This window comes from Struthio camelus, chromosome 7, assembly GCF_040807025.1.
Source record: "Struthio camelus isolate bStrCam1 chromosome 7, bStrCam1.hap1, whole genome shotgun sequence".
NCBI lineage: Eukaryota > Metazoa > Chordata > Aves > Struthioniformes > Struthionidae > Struthio > Struthio camelus.
In genome coordinates, this window is record NC_090948.1 from 9,662,203 (window position 1) to 9,684,554 (window position 22,352).

The 22,352-nt window shown below is 36.0% G+C and overlaps 1 protein-coding gene across 4 annotated transcripts in view; it reads right to left on the bottom strand.

The window, feature by feature from the left end:
• ATRNL1 (attractin like 1) overlaps positions 1-22,352 on the bottom strand; it is a 542,042-nt gene that overhangs the window by 480,110 nt on the left and 39,580 nt on the right. For all 4 annotated transcript variants that reach the window (XM_068951630.1, XM_068951631.1, XM_068951632.1 and 1 more), the window contains exons 3-6: positions 12,269-12,352; positions 10,217-10,330; positions 7,829-7,957; positions 4,081-4,289 (exon numbers count right to left, since the gene is read on the bottom strand). In XM_068951630.1, coding sequence (XP_068807731.1) covers positions 4,081-4,289; positions 7,829-7,957; positions 10,217-10,330; positions 12,269-12,352 — 536 coding nt within the window. The remainder of the gene's footprint in view (positions 1-4,080; positions 4,290-7,828; positions 7,958-10,216; positions 10,331-12,268; positions 12,353-22,352) is intronic.

Here is a 22,352-nt window from a genome sequence, read left to right on the forward strand (position 1 = left end):
ATCTCTATCTGCTAGGAGCAGACCTGTAGGGAGTAACATCTGACTATACAAATTTCAGAGTTTTTGTTGTTGTTTTGATTTTGGACTAGATCTGATCCCTGGCACTGAACGCCCGCTTATGACTGCTGTGCGTTATGTGCAGCTCTTGAGCTCATCTTCTAGTGCAGTTTCATCTAAAAGGATGAAATGCAGTTCATGTGCTCTGAGTCCTTCTCATGATGTGGGCCAAAATATAGGTGTGACTGCTCAAATTGCTTCAAGGCACACTTCTGAGCCTCACAAGAGGCTGACACGCAATGATCAAAGTACCAATAAAGTTTCTCTTTGATAGGTAACTTCAGTAAAACCTTTGACTCTTTTTTCCCTTTCTGCACCTAGTGCAAATGGAGCCAGCACCAAGATCATTCTCACATCCAACCGGAATATGAAGTAGGCTGCGCCCATGCAGTAGCTCTCAGTGGGGATTCCCATTAAAGATAAAGCCTTACAGCCGCAACTACTCTTTAATCGCCCAATTGCAAGATCGTTTCCTAGTACATACACTGGTTTTTCGAGGCCCAATTTGAATTCTCTTGTTATTTATACTCTTTAAAGTGCTGATCCCTGATACTGGACACTGTACTCCAACATTATCTCACAAATGTCTGCCACAGAGAAAGGGTCACTTGCTCTCTATTAGATATACCTCTTTTCATACATTTAAAGATACCACTTCAGGTTCAGAGCTGCAACAGAAACTCAGGCTAAAGTCATTACATACAGTAAGGATATGCAAGTCTTTTAACTCTCTATCTCCACTGTATAAGCCAGCCTGTTATTCTGCAGCTTAGCCTGCAGTCTTTGTTCCTGGATCTATTACCTTACATCGAGCAATATCAATGTGACTTTTAAAATTATGATTATTGATCTAGGTAATTTAGAGCTCTCTAAAATGAAATCATCCTCTTCCTTTTTATTTACTGCACAGTGAACCTTACTATCACCTGAAAATTTTATCACTAAAGGTTATATGCAGTAATCAAGACTTTTTATAAAAATATTGGTTAACACTGGACAAAACCTGGTCACTGGAAGATCCTCTAAGAAATGGGCTACTGCATATTTTACAGGTCGCTACATTTTGAGATCGTTCCGTGAAACGGTTTTTAACCTATTTAATGTGCGGCAGGCTAGTTATTCCCTTTACATGGTATAAAGTCAAGCTCCTTGAAGAAACCAAATAATGTCTCTATCAATAAGATCTGTAAAGTTATTTTTAAAAAGTACAACACATTGATAGTAGTTAGTAACATTTTCAGCTTTTGCAAAAATAGTCCACTTAACCCTTTTAAAATGTGGAACTATGTCAAGAATCCTTCAAAGTATCCTCAGTTTTTTAAAATGTTATAGAAATCAGCATTAATTGTTTTGAAGTCTCCTCTGCTCACTTGCAGTCTGAGACTGCATCCATCTGAGACACGGTGTTCCCAGATCAAATAGAATTGATACTGGCCGGCAACACAAACAGATTCACCATATGGTCACATCTTCCTATAATCTTTTAAACTGAAAACAGGTCAAATACCGCAAGCACCAATACTTTTGTTTCACTCAAGTCCCCATTTCTTTCTTGCCTTTATCTGGCAAAGAAAAAGATAGCAAATAGGTAGTTTTAAGTCATCTTTTTTCTTCCAAAATTACATCCATTATGTACAGTAATAGGCATCAATCCATTCTAGTTCATAATGTCAGCACGGATTAGCTGGAGAACAGTGTAATATAAGGAGTACTCTTAAAAGGAAGCATTCTTCCGAAAAAATATCACTCTCCTTTATGTTGTCTGAATATTTTGTATTAACCAGATTTCAAGGAAATAATAAATTTTCTGCCCAGTGGTATTTCTGATATCAGTCATCTTTACTATAATAAAATCAATGTTTTTTGTGCTAAGAATAAAAATACGAACATAAATTATTTGATTTCGAAGCTTAAACATTTCACTGTGAGTTTTTTACCACTCTAATTTCCTTGTCCATAAAACGTACTGCATATAATAATCTACAGAAGACCTATCTTTTACTCAAAATCATTATTCTATCCTGAAGAATACCATGCTCTCTTTTCTCAGAGTACTTCGGGTGTGAGATTTTCTTTAAGGGAGATGTTCCTTCTACAGTATCCACAAGATGTCGCCATTGTGAAAAAAATACAAAATAAAAAAAAAGTATATTGTACAATATGAAATGCCTTTTTATGTCCTGAACCACGTTTTTTAACATTTTAATCAATATAGTCCAATAACAGAACTTTTTCCATACATATAGATTAAATATACTCAAAGAAACAAAATGTGCAACAAAAAGAAACATAAAACTCTTCGAAAAAGATAGCATTCATGACAATAGTTCAGGAACTGTGAAGAGCATTTAGATGTAAAATAATAATCATAATAAAACACTACAGCAAGTAGCCTCCCACAGAACTTCCAGGAAGTTTGAAAGTTTGGGGAGTGCGTATGTGCATGGGGTGTTTGTTTGTTTTTGTGGGCTTTTTTCCTTTGGAAAACAAATCAACTATGCACCCAAACTAGCTCATCCGACATAGAATAAGGAATATATTATTTGAAAGTTACGTAGATTTGGGAAAAAATAAGGAAATAATTGAGTATATTCGCTCTCTATAATCCTACTTATCGTAGGAAAGAATAGGAAACTAGTATATACAGAAACGCTATATTAAAAGAAGTTACTAACAACGAAAGTGAGGGGGTTTTTCCAGCTCAAAAGTTCCACTCAAGACTGTAATGAAGGTCCATCTTAAAAATCGTTCCACAGACTTGAGATGTTTTGTAGTTTCACTTGCAATAATTGGAAATGGCATAGAATCAATGCACAAGTGAAAAGGTGATATTCTTGCTGCAAACTCAGCTCACAACTTCATTCTAGAGATTGACCTATCAAGGTTTTTGTTACTGTTTCTAAATGCACTACGAGCATGAGATGTTTTTAAGGATTCAGTAGGATGTCTGCCACTGCTTCCCTCCAGTGACCCTACTGCTAATCCATTTCCTCTAGTGGATTTCCATGGTGGACTGATTGTCATTTAAGGAACAACTTAATTAATTAACAAGAGACATTTATTAAATCTCATGCTCTCTTTCGTATAATAGGTCTGGCCAGGAGTAAAAAATTAATTTCCTTTAACACATAAAAATAAATAGCAATAAAAATAAAAGAAGGAGGAGAAAGGAATGGGAAGAGGGCGTTATCAGCTAAGTAATCTGGAGAGGTTTCAGTATTTCTTTTGGGAGAGAAACGGCAATTTCAATAAGTAGCAAGCTAATCCAATTGGGATTTTTAATATGAATGGTAAACGATAAAAGAATTCATAAGCATCTAGTACAATTTTAGTAAGTGCAATAAACATTCAGGAGCTTATTAATAGACTTTTAATAAGAAACAGTTATGTATGGTACGGGTACAAAAAAGTTCCTGGGAGTATAACTACAGCATACATGCTTACAGCACAGCACATTCATTTTTCCACAGTATTTGTTCACATACACATTCCTGTATCATCACAATACGAGACAGCTTACCTTCCTCTTTCATCAAGAGGCTAACTAATAGGCAACAAATTATGTAAAATCAGATAGCGAATATTTATTTCATGAAGCACTTATTTTATAAGGGCTGATCTGACAGCCAGAAAGGGGGGAGGGGGGATCAAATTACCTAGAAATTAAAAAATTAATAGAATAGAAATTAGGCTACAGAAGAGCTCAGTCTTTAGAGTGAGAGCTCTTAATTTTTGAGTAATTATTGCCATTACATATCAAATCAATGATGCAAAAAAAGAATGTCCTCCACAAAAATGACTGGACCTGATACTTCCGCAGTATCTTTAAACAGAACGCAAAGCCCTTCATTTCATTAAAGGAAGCATGTCTAAGTCCATATGAAAATTTGCTTCAGAAAGTACTTTTTCATTTATGTTTACTTTTTAATGACATTAATTGACATACTGGGTAAGGCACACTAAAAGTGCTCTTTAAAAAAAAAAAAAAAAAGATTACCTTGATTCTAAATAACAAAACCTTACCTTGCCAGCTATCATTGCAAACACACAGCTTCTCGCCTGTCAAATCACAGTATCCATGATCTGGACTACCACAGTTGGCTTTACAATACGGAATATCACAGGCTTCTCCCTTCCAGTATTTGTCACACTCACAGTACACCCGGCTTGGAACAGACACACTGGTTGTACACTTCCCATGTTCCGAGCAGTTATTAGGACAAGAATTAATTCTGCAAAAAAATACGTAAAATAAGGCAAATGACAAACTGAGAGTGGATGAGAGTGGTTCTCTCTGATATTATTCCAACAGTATTTGTTGGATAAAGCACCTTTTGCTGAAAATTTTCTAAAATACTGATAAAATGAAAGTTCAATCATCATTAGACAGACAACTGAGCTGAACAGGAGCTAAACCAGGCTTACACACAAAGTTTGTGCCACAGTCAGTATCACAAACATCTGCTTTACAAGAAGTATTGACAATAAGTAGAGGGACAGGCAACATCTCAATCAAATTTTCTGAGAGTTCTACTGTAAGTAATCTCTAGTCAGTCCCTTCAAATGCTTATCTTTATGTACATGCACACTGGAAGTGACTTCAAGTAGTAACCCTCATGAATACCACTTACACAGAAGAGGATTGGAATCTCAATCGAATAAAAGGTACTTTTCCAAAAGACGACCACTAATGGGCTTCCAAAGTAGCTTCAAAGTGTGAATGGGGAGCCAAGCGGCAACTCCTAAGGAAAAAGCTCTTTACACAGCAGGTGAAGGTGTTGCTTGAATTCGAGCACAGTTCAGCCCCGCTGCTGCAGGCAGTTCACAACCAGTCACACAGTGAGCAAGTGTCTCTGTTAAGATAGATTCCCAGTCTCTTAACTCTCCATCAGACACACGCAGTTAAGGGGTTTTCTTGAGTGGCTTTGGCCCATTACATAAAACAAGACAAGCTGCCTAACATGTAGGGAGAATAAACACAGAGTGAGAAAGTACACAAGATAGCAAATACCCTGAGACTACCTAAAAATGGCACTTCCGCCTTAGAGTCCTTAATAATAGAGCCACCTTAACCTTGCCTTCTTTACTACAGAGTGAAAAATGCTAAAAGAGGAAAGATTAAGCTGGGAGAAAAAGTCTGTGACTGTTATGGGACTGAGCGTTTCTTTGATCCACCCTACTGAACACCGAGCTCACAGGAGAGCGAACTCTGCAAAATTATGCAAACTGGCTCCAGAAGTACAGGAGGACTGTGGGCCCAAGAGATTTTACGACCAGAACGTGAATCTCGGGAAGCAAATGCTTGATGAAATCCAAAAAGGATTTGAAATCCCTGAAACAGGGAAGGATTTGTTTGAAACTCAGAATAAACTGTTACTAAAAGCCCCTGACAATGATAACACGAACCACTGCCTGTAGATGTGAGCATCGACATCCACCTGCCTGTAAATGTGAGCATCTGACACCACTGTAAATCTTTCTTGCTCTTACGGAAGGAAGGAAGAGCTGAAAAAGTGAGGAGGGAATGTTTTAAAACTGGCTTCCGGCCCCATGTTGTTGTGCTAGCGTAGTTCAGAGAAATTTTCACTTTCTAAGGACTCACCTCAGAGAAATGCTTCTGTTACTCTAACAAAAGAGAATTCCTCTCCTGAACGGGAAACGTCCTGGGGGGCAGAGGGGTTGTCTGGTATACACGGGGCATTAAAACCATTGTTGGCATTAACAACTGATTACCACAGCTGAACCTCTCACATCACCATCATAGACTGGGATATCTCAAGAGTGTGTGTTCTGCAAGGCAGGCAAATACTTACGTCTTTCTAGGAAGAGAAAACCCAGCTTAAGAGTGGACATTCTCCCTTTCCAATATACCTCAATAGTTTTTTAAATGATTCAGACAGAATGAGATAAAGGCATTCAGTGAAGGTGGAATCAGGACGCCTGACTCCTAGGAACACAAAGATTTCCTCAGAGAGTACTGGTCTCTGCAGTTAGCATGGCATTTAGTCACAGATGCTGCATTTCTGCCTTCCACAAAATAAAGGCATCATGAATGGTCCACCAAAACGAAGTCAAAGCTGAAGTCAAAAAAACGTTTGACACTTGCTTTCAAACAAAGGAAGAAAAGAGGGCAACAGAAGCAGAGTACAGCAGATTAGAACAACGGACAAAACAATGCAGCCATAACAAGCAAGCATATGCATTTCTTTTAGCATAAAAAGAATTCTCGTTGGCTCATTAAAAATCTTTTTTTAAAAAAAGATTTACTAGAATTTACTAGTATTTACTAGAACATTAGAAACAGAAAAATGGAGAAGGTATGATTTCCTAAGTTATATGCCCCTGCACACGTAAGGGATTTTAAACCTGGCAGGTTTTTCCAGTTATTTTAAATCTTCCAAAATAATCATGTAATTACACATAGCAAGCACTACATTACCAATTAATAAAAGAATGCAAAACACACACATTCATCCCTTAAGAATGCCATGTCATATTGCCATTTACTCCCAAGGCAAACAAAAAAGTGCAATAAAAGCTTCGGGAATAACTGAGGAATGTATCTAACTACAGCCAAGGTAAGTTTTTCAGCTGATTGTATTTTACTGATGTCAACTGAAAAGAAATAACATGGTGAAAGAAGATAAAAATACCTAGTTTTCCAGACTGCCACTTGCAATGCCATGTATTTAGAGAGGATTCCCAAACTCTGAATAGCTATTTATCATCTGGGATAAGGATGGAAAAGTGCTGCAAATCACAGAAGCAATTTTGCTACAGAAAACTAAGCAATACCTATGTTAAGAGTAAAGCTACGGCCAAAAAGGAAGGTGAGGATTTTAAATGAATAAAGAGTATGACATAAAATATTTTATGTGCTGCCACATGGCAAGTGTAGTGCCGGCTACCACATTCCAAAAATTAGTATTTCGGAATCTAAAGGGATTCAAAAAAGGGAATAAGAATATCCACAATCATGGAAAAACTGTCACATGAAGAAGGCAACAGGACCAAGCAATTCTCTTGAACCAAACCACCTACTGTGGATGAGATACCACACGATGTGTCAAATCACTTCCTAAATGAGACAGAAGTTGGAATCAACAGATGGTACATAAAAGAAGAAAGAGGCACAAGCCTTTTGGATGCATCTCTAGGGCTGCTGGCATACAAAAAAAGATTGAAAGAAAGCAAGTATAGTTACACCAGATTAAAATTTGTTGTTAAAGAAACTAAAAGAACAGTCCAGATAAAAACTACGAATGCAGGTTGAGGTGGACAATAGAGAGGAAAGTATCTGAAATACAGAAAAGAAGATGAGATATAACCCTCCTTGCTGGCACAAGAATAAAAGGAGGATTTGGGTGAAATCCATAAAGGTATATTCAGCAAGAAAAATCCAGCAATAGACCACTCTAATTCAAGAGAAGGGAAACGAGATGATGGCAGATTCCACGTGACAAGTATACGCATTAGATAACTACTGGAAGGGGAAAGCTCTCTAGTCCCATATGGCAGGGAACAACTATACTCTTAGGATGTACACGCGGATTGCCTCAGGGAAAAATGTGCTTTATCTTATTTTAAACCACTAGGTTAACAACAATTCATTAATGAACTCTGACGCCCTGGTTCTAAAAACTTACTATAAGGCATAACTCCTTGACACTATTAATACAATTAGAAGATAAATACTTTACTTAGGTTTGCCATCCTCCTAAAGAGGATGATGGGCTAACTAACGAAGTAATACATTTTTAAAAATACTTACGAGTAAAAAATGTTAAATCCAGTTAAGTTATAAGCAGCATCACTAAAAAAGTGTAGCAATGCATAGCCAGATGTAGTAACTACTTCAGGAACAGTTTCATTTCCACGCACTTCAGGGACTATTAGACCACTGGAAAAGAAAATGAGAATAATGTCTTTTTAATCACTCTGGAAAAAAAAGAAAATTAAGAGTTAGGCATTCAGATTCTTAATTATACAGACAACGTTATTCAGAAATCTCACTAAGAACTTTTTTAAAAAGCATTCAATGTATATAAAACTTACCCACACCTCTGCAAGGTAAGGTAGGGCTTTGGGGGAAACGGAGAGGCCAGAAATCAACCAAGCAACCAGTAATACAAAATTTCACACTAGGCACATGTGATGTCAACGTAATTTTTCAAATGAATTATTTTAATTCTGCCAGGGGAAGGGGGGATAGTGCCACCTTCAGGCTTAAACAATTAAGTGCTTAACTCACACAGTCTATCAAAATTAATAATTATATTTCCACGTGATATTTGTACCATTAAAAATTTTCCCTTTATCTTATAATTTCAGTGTTTAAAATAATTTTAATACTTAGCTTCTTTCCATGAAAACAGTAACTTCCAATGGAAAATAAAATACTTTTAAAAAATTCTAAAGGGTGTTTTCCATGAAGTAAACACTGAAATGGGGAAAACAATCAGTACGCTACCGTATTGAAGCAGAGAAAAAGGATCATCTGCATAAAACAGTGCTACAAGGCAAATGTAAACTACAAGCTAAAGAAATCCCAGGGAAATTTTTAAATATTTAATAAGGCAAACAGAATAATCATCTAATAATTTTTAATCACAAATGGAAAGAAAAAGATTATTGCAAAACAGGAAGAGCACTGGGACCAACCAGGTGTTAAAAATTATGAGGGAAAAGCAAAATATCAAATATTTTCACAAAAGAAAGAAAATACAGTGGGGAAAAATATTAAAAAAAAAAAACAATAAACTGAAAAAAGGTATTTCAAGTAATGAGCAGAGGAAGAGAAGGAGATGTTTCAGAAACCTCATCTTTTCTTCTGTTTATACTAGCAGTCAGGCTCCTGACTTATAGTGTTTGTATGTATATAGACACGTGCGTACACATGCAAATGTATATATACACATATATACCTATGTGTAAACATACACACGTATTTTGTTGCATTTCTTAATATACCTTGGGATACCTATTGAGTGCAAAGCTAAAAACTTCCACTGATTTCAACGGCTTAAGACCTTGTGCCTCCATTCCAAGGGTCTAAGCACAGAATATTAAACATATTTGGTTATTTTCTATACAAGTCTAATAAACTACAGTCCACTTGCATAGAATATTCTTTCTAGAATGTCTCCTAAGATGTTAATGGAAAGGTAGGAATACACCAATTGGATTCAACAATATCCAAAAATGGAGGAGGAAAAAAAGTTACAAATTCACATGTCCTCATGTCCTGCTTTTTGCCTCTCACATATATGCAATGTTTTAGAGCATGGACCCGATGCTTCGCCTTAATTGTTTGTTGTCATTTGAAAGCCAAATAATTAGTCATGATTCAGTACTAGTTACGCTTGTTCCCTAACGCTGCTGATTTTATGTTTATTTCTAAACCTTGGCATAAAGTAATACTGTGATCCTATATAACAAATACTAATTTGAATAAAAGATCAAGTTGTGTAACAATTCTCATAACTTAATGATATTACAACAAGCAAAAAGAACGTCCACGATTTCAGTTCATAGCAAATTTGAGCTCTCCTCCAGGACTTTTAAGAATTTGATATGATAAAGCTGAGTACGACCCACTAAGATTTAGTCACAACAATAGCCAGTCTAGCAGTTGAAGGATATATGTTACAAAACTAGTGTTTTGTAACTAGAACCTTTGTATCAGATGCCCTTAACAGGTTGCTTCACATATAAATTTAGGAGTTATTCTTTATAAAACTTACACATAGTGCAGTATCTTTATTGCCTGAGTTGCAAATTGTGACTTTCCCTTAAATAGGATAAGTGACTGATTTTACTGACCAGTGCCCCATTTCATTGACATTAAAACTTAACAGTCAATATTGAAAACCTACTGGGAAACAAATTTGAGATTTCATATCTATGAGCATTAATTCTCCATGCAATGTCAACATTAAGTACAAGCCACATAAGGGATTTAATGCAGTGATCACCTAATGAAAACCAGTAGTGTTATGCAACTTGTTCTGATACGAACTTACATGCGTGTCCCCTTGATATTACTAAAAGAAAGCAAACTGTCTAACAAACTAAAAGCTCTAATGTCGTTTTTTCCCCTCAAACTAAAAATACATCTACATGACTGCTGATAACAAAGGGCTAACAAATAAATACTCACCTAAATACAGCTATTAAAGGTGCATATATTGAATCTCCATCATATACATACATATGGTCCCAACTACATTCTGTAGCAAAGTGATTAAATCTTAATCTTAGTATTGCATTAGGACTGAAAAAAGAAATAAGAGAATACTGATGTAAAACTTTACTTAGCAGAATTATAGGCTCATAACGTACAGAAATTCTGACAAAATACATCATGCCAGCATAACTTTATTAGAGCAATTTAAGCACTAGTAAAACATCACAGATTATATTTCATTTTATTTCAAAATACTTTTAAAATAACATTTGCAGTCCAAGGCTAATAAACCCCACCATTAACAAGAGACTTACTAAATTCACAAGGTTTTATCAGGGTTCAAAAACACAAATTTGGAGTCATTAAAATATCCCATTTTAATATCATATTTATATTACTTTCACTTTCCAACGTCAGAGCTATCAGGTTTGAAGGCACTTTCAAAAGAAAACAATCACCTACAGATCCTTATTCTAGCTAGTGCTAGTGACCGAGAACAAGAAATTAAGAACTTAAAAAAATGTAAAACTTACAATAGCAAGCAACATTAATGATGAAATTGAAAAGTTTTTTTTTTCCCTATTTCTTCCCAACTTCAAAGCCTAAACTACTATCTAAGTAAGTATGAAAATATGTCTGAAAACATTTCAAAATGTGTCTTTGCATGCTTGCTACTGTTTCATGGCGCAGTTCTGCAGCACGGATGACCGTATAATTTGCTAGGAAAAACTTAGGCAAGATGAATCCTATTCAGGACTAATTTAGCAAACTGCAACAAACAGATCTCAGTAAGAAACCAGTAAATCGGTGCTGTTAAAGGAAAGGACTGCTACCCCTCATTCCAACAAAAGACTAACTTGCCTCTACTGTCTCCTGCTCTCCTTAGAGATGCATATTGTAGCAGTGTGTCAGATGGTAGGAGCATTTAGTTTGCTTGTTTCTGGTTTTCATGCTCCAGGGTGTATCGTATCGAAGCGCTTCAGCGTAAAGGCAGTGGAGAAGAGCTATCTACCTCGTCACTGCTGCTGAGCGCCGAACCACAGCTGAGCCTTCTGGAAAGAAGGAAGGAAAAGGAGAATCCCTTTCTAAAAACCCGTTGGCCATGTACAACCCTGCAGAACTTTCTCCAAAAAAAGGAGGGAGGGAGAGGGTGGGCAAGCTAGGAGCCGGCAGCGTGACCCCACTTGACAGCTGTCTAATAGATGTCTGCCTGCAACAGACAGAAGGCTGGACTCAAAAAACTTGACAGAAACAGTACCCATGCTGAAGGCAGGCAGCAGTCAGGGGCAGGTTTGCATTCAAGCCTTTTACTCATCTGCTTCACCTTGCAATTCTGAGCTTTGCTCATTTTGAATGTTATCTCGTTGTAGTTTATATTTGTTTTTTTTATTAAAAAGGAACTCTGATGGGAACCTGAACCGTCAAGAGCTTTCAGTGAATCTGCTAAAAGATTTTCATGTAGGCGTCTTCCCAGGAGCGACAAAAGGCCTTTTTTAAAAGTGGAGTTTTACTATGTGAAACTAGAACACCTTAATTTTTAAACACTGAAACCTCATGTATCCAACTAATTGTCATTAGACCGGAAATACTCTGTACTTGAAGCCACTGCTGATTCATCACTGAAGAGAATGGTAACAAGTCAAATAACTGGATTTTGTAACCACGTTTGGGACATATGTAAGTGTTATCAAACAGGCAGCAAAAAATCTATCATAGGATTCTGAGAGCTTGTCAATTGGCCAAATTCCAGCGTCAGTCTGAGTTTCGCCAGCAATTTGAATCAGATTGGAGTTCAGTCAACTCTAAGCAATCCTGAAAAATCCTACCTTAACTTCTTTTTACCTTTAAAGGATTGAAGCCAAAAAAAAAATATTTCTCCTTATATTACTTTACATTTACATTACTTTAGCAAATCTACGAAAGCAAAGTCCTTCCTTCAGATCTCTAGAATATACAGCAGCAAACTGTCAGATACAGTCACAAAAGCTACAAAAGAAATACTAAGCTTCCAAAAGAAATACTTACAATCCTTCAATTAACCATGTACATTTAGTTTTATATTTATAATTTATTGGTCCATCTGTTAAATATCCAGAAGGCTCTGTTAACCTACAAGAGAAAAAAATAAAACAAAAAACAGTGCTGCAATAAGCCAGAGACATTTCTCTAAGCACAACAGAATACACAGATCATCAAGTTGCTAATAGATTCTTTCTAGATAGGAAGAAAATTGGAGACGAGGGAAGAGTTAAGCGTATTTTCAGATTTTTTGTTAGGTGTTACATCCTGCATGTTTTCTTTCTGCTTATAAAAACTAAAACTTTGATTATTCTATATTATCGATTTGCTTTCTTTCCTCTAATCATCCATCACATAATACATGTAATTTTTCTACCTCAGTAGTAAACAACTACTCATAATTTAAATTTTCCTTTACATGAAATAGATCCAAACAAATGCAAAGCTGTAGGGGAGGAAATGTTTGTTTTAGGAGTTTGTTTTGGTTTGCTTTGTTTTTTGCCATTGATTTACATCTTACTTCTGAAAAGTAGACCGCAGCAGCAGCACGGAAACTGTTCTATATCTAATGAAATAAATGGATACCTTATAAATCTAAACAAGCAAAATCCGCCAGGCTCTCCCTTTTTTATTCCTGGTCAGTGATGATGAGATGAGGGAAATCAGACTAACACTGGACAATACACAAACTAAATAAAATGAATACAAACAGCTGTACAAGGTCAGATCAACATGCCCACATATCCCAGTATCCTGTTTCTGACAGTGGCCTACAGCTCCAGGGAGGAATTTAAGTAGATACAGATACTCCCCAAAACGTTACAATACGTTCAATGACTTATAGCTCAGGGACAGTTTCAGCCAGAGGTTGCGTCTCTGTACTAATTTGGGGTTAACGCTTCTTCTAGGAATTTGTTTATGTAAATCCATGTAAACTTTAAGCATCCAGAATTTCCTGCAGCAAGGAATTTCACATGTCATATGAAGGTATCTCATTGTTTTTACTTTTAGCGCACCTCCCGACAATTTCACGTGACATCCTCAGGTCTGACAGTGGAAGCAATGGGGAACAACAGCACTCTGTTCACATTCTCTGTCCCACTGAAAATGTAATGATCTGCACCGCGTCTCTCCCTTCTACCCACTGCCCACATTCCAACCTGAAAAATTCTAGCTCACTCAGCTGTTCTTACATGGAATAACTAACTGTGATCAACCCCACTGCCTTTATTTAATGCATCTTTTCTACTTCTCCTGCAGCCTTTCTGAGATGCAACAGAGAGATGAGCACGTAGGATTCAAGCTGCAAGTGAACCAAGAATCTGTCCAGTAACATAATGATTATTTCCATTTTGGTCTCCATTCCCTTCCTAACATTTGATTTGCTCTTATCAATCACTACTAAGCTGAAATTTGTAACAGAACTGGCTGCAATAACTCTCTTTTCTGCATGGTAACAGACAGTTCATGATCCATTACGACATATGTAAAATTAGGAATCTTTTTCCCTTTCATGTCACATTACTTCACATTAATCTCTACTGAGTGATAAAACAGCAGAGGAAATTCTATCATCTACTACTATAATGGCCTTCTGAAATAGTTAAATATCTTCAGCACACTGTAACTTCACTATTCACCACATTTTCCACATCATTTATGAATGTGTTCTGCAGTTCAGGCCTCAATACACTCCTCTGGTGATCACCCTCTACTGGGAAAAGTGACCATCCTACTCTTTAAAACGTTAGAACAATGATGACTAATTATATAAATACACACTCAGAAATGCTAGTTTCTTTCCCTGCAGCATGACTCAGAGTAAGTATCACTGAATAATTAGAATAATTTTCTTTACAAAACAGTAGACTTGGTATAAGTAGCTCAGAGGGAATGCCGAGCAAGCCTACCAAATCACAGCTAAATTTTCTTGGAATCTAGCTGACCTGGAATTTAATATCTGCTATCTTACTACCTTTAAAGCTGTATCCCAGTCTATACCAATCAAAAAAAAAATTAACTATCATGTCTACTCAAAATTAATTATTGACACTTTAACTCAGATCAAACACTAATTGCATACTTTTCAGTAGAGGTCTATAGTTCCAAACACAAAACCATAAACGTGTAGAAATGAAGTAAAAACACAAACTCCTTAAACTGAAGCTTATTCTTGCTAGGCAGTTGGTTAGGCATACTACAAGCCCCTCTGCTCTAATAGCTGGTAGTTCGAATGGAGATTCCTCTCTCGGATTTAATTCCTTTTTGAAGAGATTGGTTAAAGGTCTGTAATGCGGGAAGCTGTCCAAATGATTGCACTTTGAAATATTTTTTAGGCATGGAAGGGGTACTGATAAGGTATTTTGTGTGTCTGAATAAAATGGCAGAAAAGTAGATAACATGCTGCTGGTAACATGAGTGACAGACTGGTAAAAATAAATATACTTCAGCCAGTTGACAGCTGAACGAAAATGTCCCTAATAAAATCCAATACATTGAGTTGGTCTGAATGCTATGGTGCACCACTCCTGAGAAGCAACGGTTCTTAATGAGTGCTATACAAATGCTAGTGCACATCAAAAGTAAAGCAATGCAAGATATGAGGCATGGCTGGTAACTCCCATGCCTCCCCTGCTGCTCATTGGAAAAGAGCAAATGATACTAATGGGAAAGGCTGAACCACGTTCCTGCCAGTTACTCCAGTGTGAATCAGTGCCAGGCTGCAAAATACTTTTGCTTGAAGAAAGCAGAAATACAAGCAGTTTTTAAACTCTACAATACTTCTTTTTGCTGAGAACTATCAGCTTTACCTGAAGATATACTTTCATGTTTATATGCAGGAGAAATAGGTCTTATAAAGGTATTTCTTGCTGTTTTACACGTTTGGACAACGATGAACGTAATACCAATCTATAATTTAGTAACCAAAGACATGCATCACTGATTCTGAGATCAAGCCAGTATGAATGCTTAGCGTCTAGCAGAAACCTAGCAGACCCTCAAGCAAAGCTGATTTCAGGATCAGATCTTATGTTTGAGTATGGGCTTTTTTACTACCTTGAGCTCATAAATTTTGTGTGGAAAAGGCTGTACTGCATAAAACTCCAGTCAAAATAACTTATGTAATTCTACTGCTGTCATATGGTTTAGACACAAATGTTAAGTCGTCTTACACAGCCAAGACGCAGAACATTTATGCTGCTGCAATAAGTGCAAAATATCACTGGCATTTATTCACATTCATGACCACCATCTTCCTGCTAGCTATGTAATGTAATGAAGGTGACTTATAAGGGCTGTTTTTATTAGACCAGCCCTTTGGCATTAGTAAATTGCCAACAATTTCCCTTTTCACTAGGCTGATGATTTTTTGATAAATAGTTTCTTTAGCAAGAGTAGATAACCTTTGATGAAGCTATTTCACTTCCCTAAAAAAATAGTAATAATTATAAGAGCATGACACTGCTTTGTAATGATGTTTGTGGAAAATGGTGAGATAAAGGGTCTACTCTATTTAAAACAAAGCAATAGCCCTCTGTTTTGCTATGCCTTTAAGTTTCCTGAGTTATATCAAGTGTATCATTTTTCTTTCCAAATGTTACGAAATCCCAAATCTCACCAACAGCACATAGATTAGCAGCATTACCTTTACCTAACCTCTTAGCAAATCATATCAGGGCAATATTCTACATGATATAAAGCCAAATATTCATGGACTTGGTTTTGCTCTGTGACTGACAGTGACCCTGTCAACTAATTAAAATCTACATTGGCCAAAACGACCGCACGTGCTTTAGTCACAAGTCCAGGTATAAATTCACCCTCTGGGCACAGACACGATGCGCATATACTTACTGTCACATAACTGTTTATGCTACATGAAAGAGGTGTTTGGTCACTGGCAAAGGAAGGGCCATGCAACCACCATTAAGACAGCAGCACAGAAAGCGGCATAGCTAGAATAATGCCTACAGACAGCATCCCACTCCTACTGATGTCTGAGAAACCTTCAGGAAAAGTAGACATCAAGAGCAATTTGCGGGGCCTGCTTAAGCACCAAAGGTTTGCCACACCTAGACTGTTACTTTCTGAAGGGTGTGCACAGGAGAATAGCATACGTTGCATACCTTCATTTTAAACTGCAGGCCAGTATTCACATAAGCAGCAAGATTTATTAGGTGGCAGAGTTGTAGTAAAAATCTCTACAGAATGACAAGCACATACCAAGGAACATTTCCCTTCCATATATTCAATTAAACTGAACTTCCAAGTTCTAGAAAGAAGACAGGATGCTGTACAACAGAGTTAATATCCAGAAGTATCCGTAACAGATTAGCCACTCCCCAAGCCAGTTAGTAAGAACATATACAAAAGATTTATGGTACTACAGCTTGTTTAATCCAGCAGATAAGAGCATAAGAGAAATGCAAGGGCTAAAGGCTAAAGTCAGCACTGGCCATCTGAAAGAGAAATGAGGAGGAATTTATATTTAAATGGAATATTACCACTGTTATAATACAATGGTAAATATAATTGAGTTAGAATTTAAATTGGGAACTTTATATATATTTACCACTTCAGAGACTTTAAATAAAAGTTAAAAGTTTCTGAAGCTCCAATTTTTATCATAATTACTTCTAAAAGAAAGAAGAGCACAAACTTGCCTTGATAGTTCACCAGATAGTGATGAATTATAACATAGCTATATTAGAAAAAAAAAAAGCATAAGGCATATTCATAATATCGTAAATATTCACTGTTGAACAAAAGAAAGTTTTGGAGTGGTTCATTCATTCTACATCATTTAATGCCAGATTTCTACTGATAATAATCTAGTAAACAAATCTATGCAATCAGCTAAGGTGTTTTAGTAAAGGTTAGAGGAATCAGTTGGCAACTGAGCATGAGTAACCATAAAGTTTCACTTTACGACCCACATCAACATTCCACTAATTTTGCCTAGGTTCCTTAATGAATGTCATATATAAAGATTTATTTGACACAATAAAAATTATTATACTACTGGCTAAAATTAAATATATACTCCCAAGTCAAGTTTATTAAATATGAACATGTTCAATAGTAGAAAATGACATTTAAAAACAATTCCATGAATTCTGCTCAATTTTATGACTTTAACATAATTTATCCATTTAAAAAGTACATAATAAAATATAAAGCCCTAATTCTTACTAAGATCATTGGAGAAATATCAGAAAACTTAATTAGAGATGAAACAACTAGCTCTACAATTAGAGCTAGTTAAACAGTTTAACCTTTTTAACAGTTAGTGATACATTGTACGTAAGGAAGAGAAGTAAATTTGTACCTTAGTCTGTAACACGTGAGTTTTTACGCACAAAGCAGCAGATTTCCTTTTCAGGAAAAAAAATTTCCCCAAAAGACTTGTGCCTTTCCTATTCTAAATAGCCTTCCCCCTCCCCCCCCCCCGGCCAAATTCCATAACAATTAGGCAAAGTGTATATCAAAATCCTGTTCCTTGCCAGCCATCCCTTCTATCAAATACACATGCCATTCTATTTTTGCTTCTTCCATGCTGCCGTTCATACACATCAAGCATCCACACTCCACCAACTGTACTGTCTCTTAAATCTTTCTTGAAGATCTACACTTCTATCGGGCCCTTCTAGTCAAATAATCATGAGCAGAGAAATGGAGTGTGAAGAGATGGAAAAAAAATAAAGTCATAGAAGTTATGTAAGGCACAAAGCTTTTTCACTACATACAAAAGCCTTCCTTCCACTTTTGCAGCCACTGCTTGTCCATGAGACTGTAAGCATCGTGGAACAAAGTCTCTACAGTCTACAAATAAAATCACTACCTACCACCGTATGGACACTTCCACAACATAAATAAAAACAGTCACATTACTTCTGATTACTAATACTCTTACTCTAGATTAAATAGTCTTGACCTTCGTCATTTGCAATGGGTCTTCTGCCTGTATCACTTTCTTTAAAATTAACCTTTTTAACTCTTAGGCAATACATGATGGTGTAATTAAATGCTCTGTAGGAGTCACTGAAAGTGATGTACTACATGAGTACACCTAAAGTCCAGGAACGTCCATTGCATATCTCACACAAAAAAGCAAGCACTGAAAACACTGTTCTTTCTATTTTTCTGAGTTCTCAGCAACACCAGCACCATGTACGTAACACAATTTCTCTGCATGAAATAGCAAGCATCAACATCTGTATGATCATAAATGAAGGGTTACTGAGAACAGATAATCCAAGACAAAATTGTAACTCTAATGACGTAGGGGGAAGACAAAACTTGTATTTCATGCCCTTCAGATAAACTAGTGCATAAAGCATTGATCAGTACCTGACAAAGATCCTAAGGACTTGCATTTGATTTTACTATATTTATACACTTAACGTAGAACCTCGTTGTCAGTTAATTTTTTCACCGTGTGTATTAACAACATCCTGAACATACCGCAGTTCAAGTTTTGCTTCAACTGCTAATGACATGCAATAAATATTGAATACATTAATAAAACATCTGTCTATGCCAATCATGCTCCTACATTTCACTGTAATAGTTTTGCATTAAAAGAAAAATGCTGTGTGATATTTAGAAACAGTAAGAAAATTCACAAGAACTTGCAGCATGCCAGCTAATCAAAAGTATGCCCAATATGCTCTTAAATAGGTTCGACTGTATCTATTGACAAAGTAATAGTTCTTTTTGTAAAGTGTCCCTATTGCTTATTTCAAATATGCAGTTCCTGCTTGCATGTTAAACAAAAAAAGGCTCTGAAATAATGAAAAAAAGGCAAGAGTAAAATGAAAACTAAAATACTTCAACTTTTTTCCTATGAAAATATAGTTGGCATTTTAAGCATAAACACTTTTGCTGTGACACAATTCATTTTCTTCTTCTTTTTTTAATACATTTATCACTGATACAGTATCTCTGAGTACTCCAAAACATTCATCTAAAGTTTAACTTCAATCGGCATTTTGCTTCTTTCATTCCTCTTTCTGAGAATGGCAGCGACTGTATATTCCTTTTTTGTAATCGTTCTGAAAACTAGTGAAAGAATATTACATTAAAAAGTAGATCTTCCTCTCGCAGTACACTTACAAAACACATCTTAAAGTAATATATTTTCACTTAAATTTGAAGAAGAAAACCTCCTTCCTTATTTAGGCTATATAACATATAAAACCATAGGACATAGATCTTTTCAGGTCATTTAGAATAGAATATTTCAATGTGTGCCTGTGAGGCTTTAAAAGGAATTTTTAAAGGAATTAAAAGTAACTAGAAACAAGCAAATGTGGACACATACATATGAAGACTTGGAAAACAAACCAAATAGAGAAAATAAAAGTAGTAAAGGAACATTAAAGGTAATCTAGGATTTATTTTGTTGTAAATTAAGATCACTGTGGAAATAACGTATGAAACTGAGGATTTTCTTCTACTAGTATAGTATTAGGTGGTTCTTGATTTCCCCTCTCCCCCCACCAAAATTAAATTGACTGTGTAACAACACTCCCTATCCCAAGATAGGATCAACCATACTGGAACCATTCCTGACTGTTATCTAATCTGGTCTCCATAATCCCAGTGACAGCAGTTTACAATCTTCTTCGGCAATCTATTTTAGCACTGACTTATCCACATTGTTAGAAAGTTTTTCTTTTTCTTTTAATATCTAACTTAACTTTTTCATGCTTCAACTTAAGCCTATTACTTCTGTACCTAATCATAGCATATTTCGCAAACAGCTTATTCCCTTCCTCTTTCTGCTTAACTTCTACATACATCTACCTTCAGGCTTCTCTACTCTGAATTAAACAACTTAATCCAGCATTACCTATGTGTCTTGTTTTCTGGACTTCTTGTTCTCCTTCTGATCCTCTGGAATTTCTCCAGTTTGTCTGCGTCTCGAAATAGTACCTACTACGCCAACTGAAGTCTGACCAGCACAGCAACCAGAGCAGAATCATTTAATGTACTTAATGGAGCCCATTTTAAAGTTCCATTTAAAATTAGTTTTTCAATAGGAAAATCTATTTTTGTCTTTCTTCTATAATTATTCACTTAAAAGACTGTAAATCCTTGTCACATTGCATACTATCCTAAACCATGAGAAATTCTACTTCAATCAATTGATTACACAGGGAAGATGAAATTCCATTTGTGTGTTTATCATAAAGTTCTTAAAACTTCTCACATTTTCTGTAACAGCAGTTTTTCTATTATTACTCAAATATGTCAATAGTTTTGGGGTTGTGATACACAGAATCTTATGAAGCAGTAGCATAAGTATTAACAATAATTCACACAAATATATGCAGATAGAAAGTACCCATCATTACGATAGCTGCATTTAGTTATGAATACTGCAGTGCAAGTCATTCAACCATTTAGCAAATGGTGCAAACTTGGTCTGCTGGTGAAATCTAACTGGTTCCCAGGCATCAGCACTTCAAATTAGAAAAGCAAACACACTAGGATCTCCTCCTGCTCACAGTTCTAATATAAAGTCCAATTGAGGAAAGATATTGACACATACAGAAAGAGCTTTCAACTTTTTCTGCGTGCAGAGGGATTTTTATTCCCAGTAACAGCATACATCAAAATGTTCTATTTCAAGTTTCTTTGAAAAAATGAAATCCAGAATTTTGGGTGAGCAAAGGCCAAAAGATAAGGTGAAGAGCGGTATAGCAGCCATTTTCACTGCACAAACAACTAGACTATTTTCATTTATCAGCTTGATTTAACAGCATGATTTCGATAAATAACAGCTACTGAAGTGTAGCTTCATAGTATCGGTCTTGAAGAAGTTAGAGTAACTTCTGTCTTCAGTGTCATCTTCAAGTACATACATCTACTCTTTAAAATGTGAGCCAGATCTATTTAAAAAAAAAAAAAGACATTGGATCTGAGTAAAGAAACATGCCATTTTCTTTACTGGTATCAGGCATTTGTTTATTTTTTATTGCTAAATAAATGAACCCAGAATTTAGAATAACGGAACCTCTCCAAAAAGAGGTGGTACTTGAGAGAGCTCAAAGCCAAAAAATAATCAAGAAAGACAGAAAAGTCTAACAAAATCAGGTCAGCCAAGACACCACTACAGGAAGGAGAGTAGCAGAGTGCAACCAGCATGATAAACAGTTTATTACAGCAAAACTTTACAGAAGAGTCCGACAAGCACAAGCAGGAAGTTGACTGAAGAGAGAGGCTATAAGGAAAACAGCTCGGAGCTCCGAAATCTCTCATAAAATGCATTATCGTCCTTCAGTGGATTGTTAGCCTTTTTCAATACAGATATACACATACTGTAACAAAAAGACATGTTTTTTAAAAAAAAAAAAAAAAAAAAAACCAAAGTACCAGAATTATCTTTAGGAAAACTGCTTGCTACTTTCACCTCTTGTTGTGCTGCTGTTCTACCTCTACTCAATACATTAGATATCCACTAGGAATTCTAAAATTTTTATAACACTTCAATGTTTCTGATTCTGTATCAATAACAGATAGATTCTTAGTGATTACAGCCTCCATGAGTCATACAGACACCCAGGTCCATATGTTTTACAGAAATATGGAAGAACTGTTTTCAGAAGGTTTCACAGGAAGTCTGAAAATGTTTTCTAAACGAAAACCTTCTAGGGAAAGGGGAGGAGGGGTATGTTATATTTTAAAAATTCCAAACTCTTCCAGTTTACTACTTTGCATATGGTATCATTCACAATCATTTAGAAATTATCAACAACTAAACCAGGTTTTATGCTATCCAGCTTTACACAGATAGGTTTATACTTAGCACATTCATGGAAAGTTTCTATCAAATTTAATGGAGTTGAGCCAATTTTGAGTTCAGCAGTGAACTGCATGCTTTTTGTAGAACTGCTACACCAATTAACAGTTTGAATCGTGCCCTTTTTTTTTCCACAGCTGGCAGTGGTCCTCTTCATCTCAACTCTGAAATCAGTCCCTTTAAAGATACTACAAATAGCACAATATCCTCCACTGATCTGGAAAAACATTAAGAAATGTAATTTCATTGCTCTCTTATCTGGACTAACACATATACCGCATC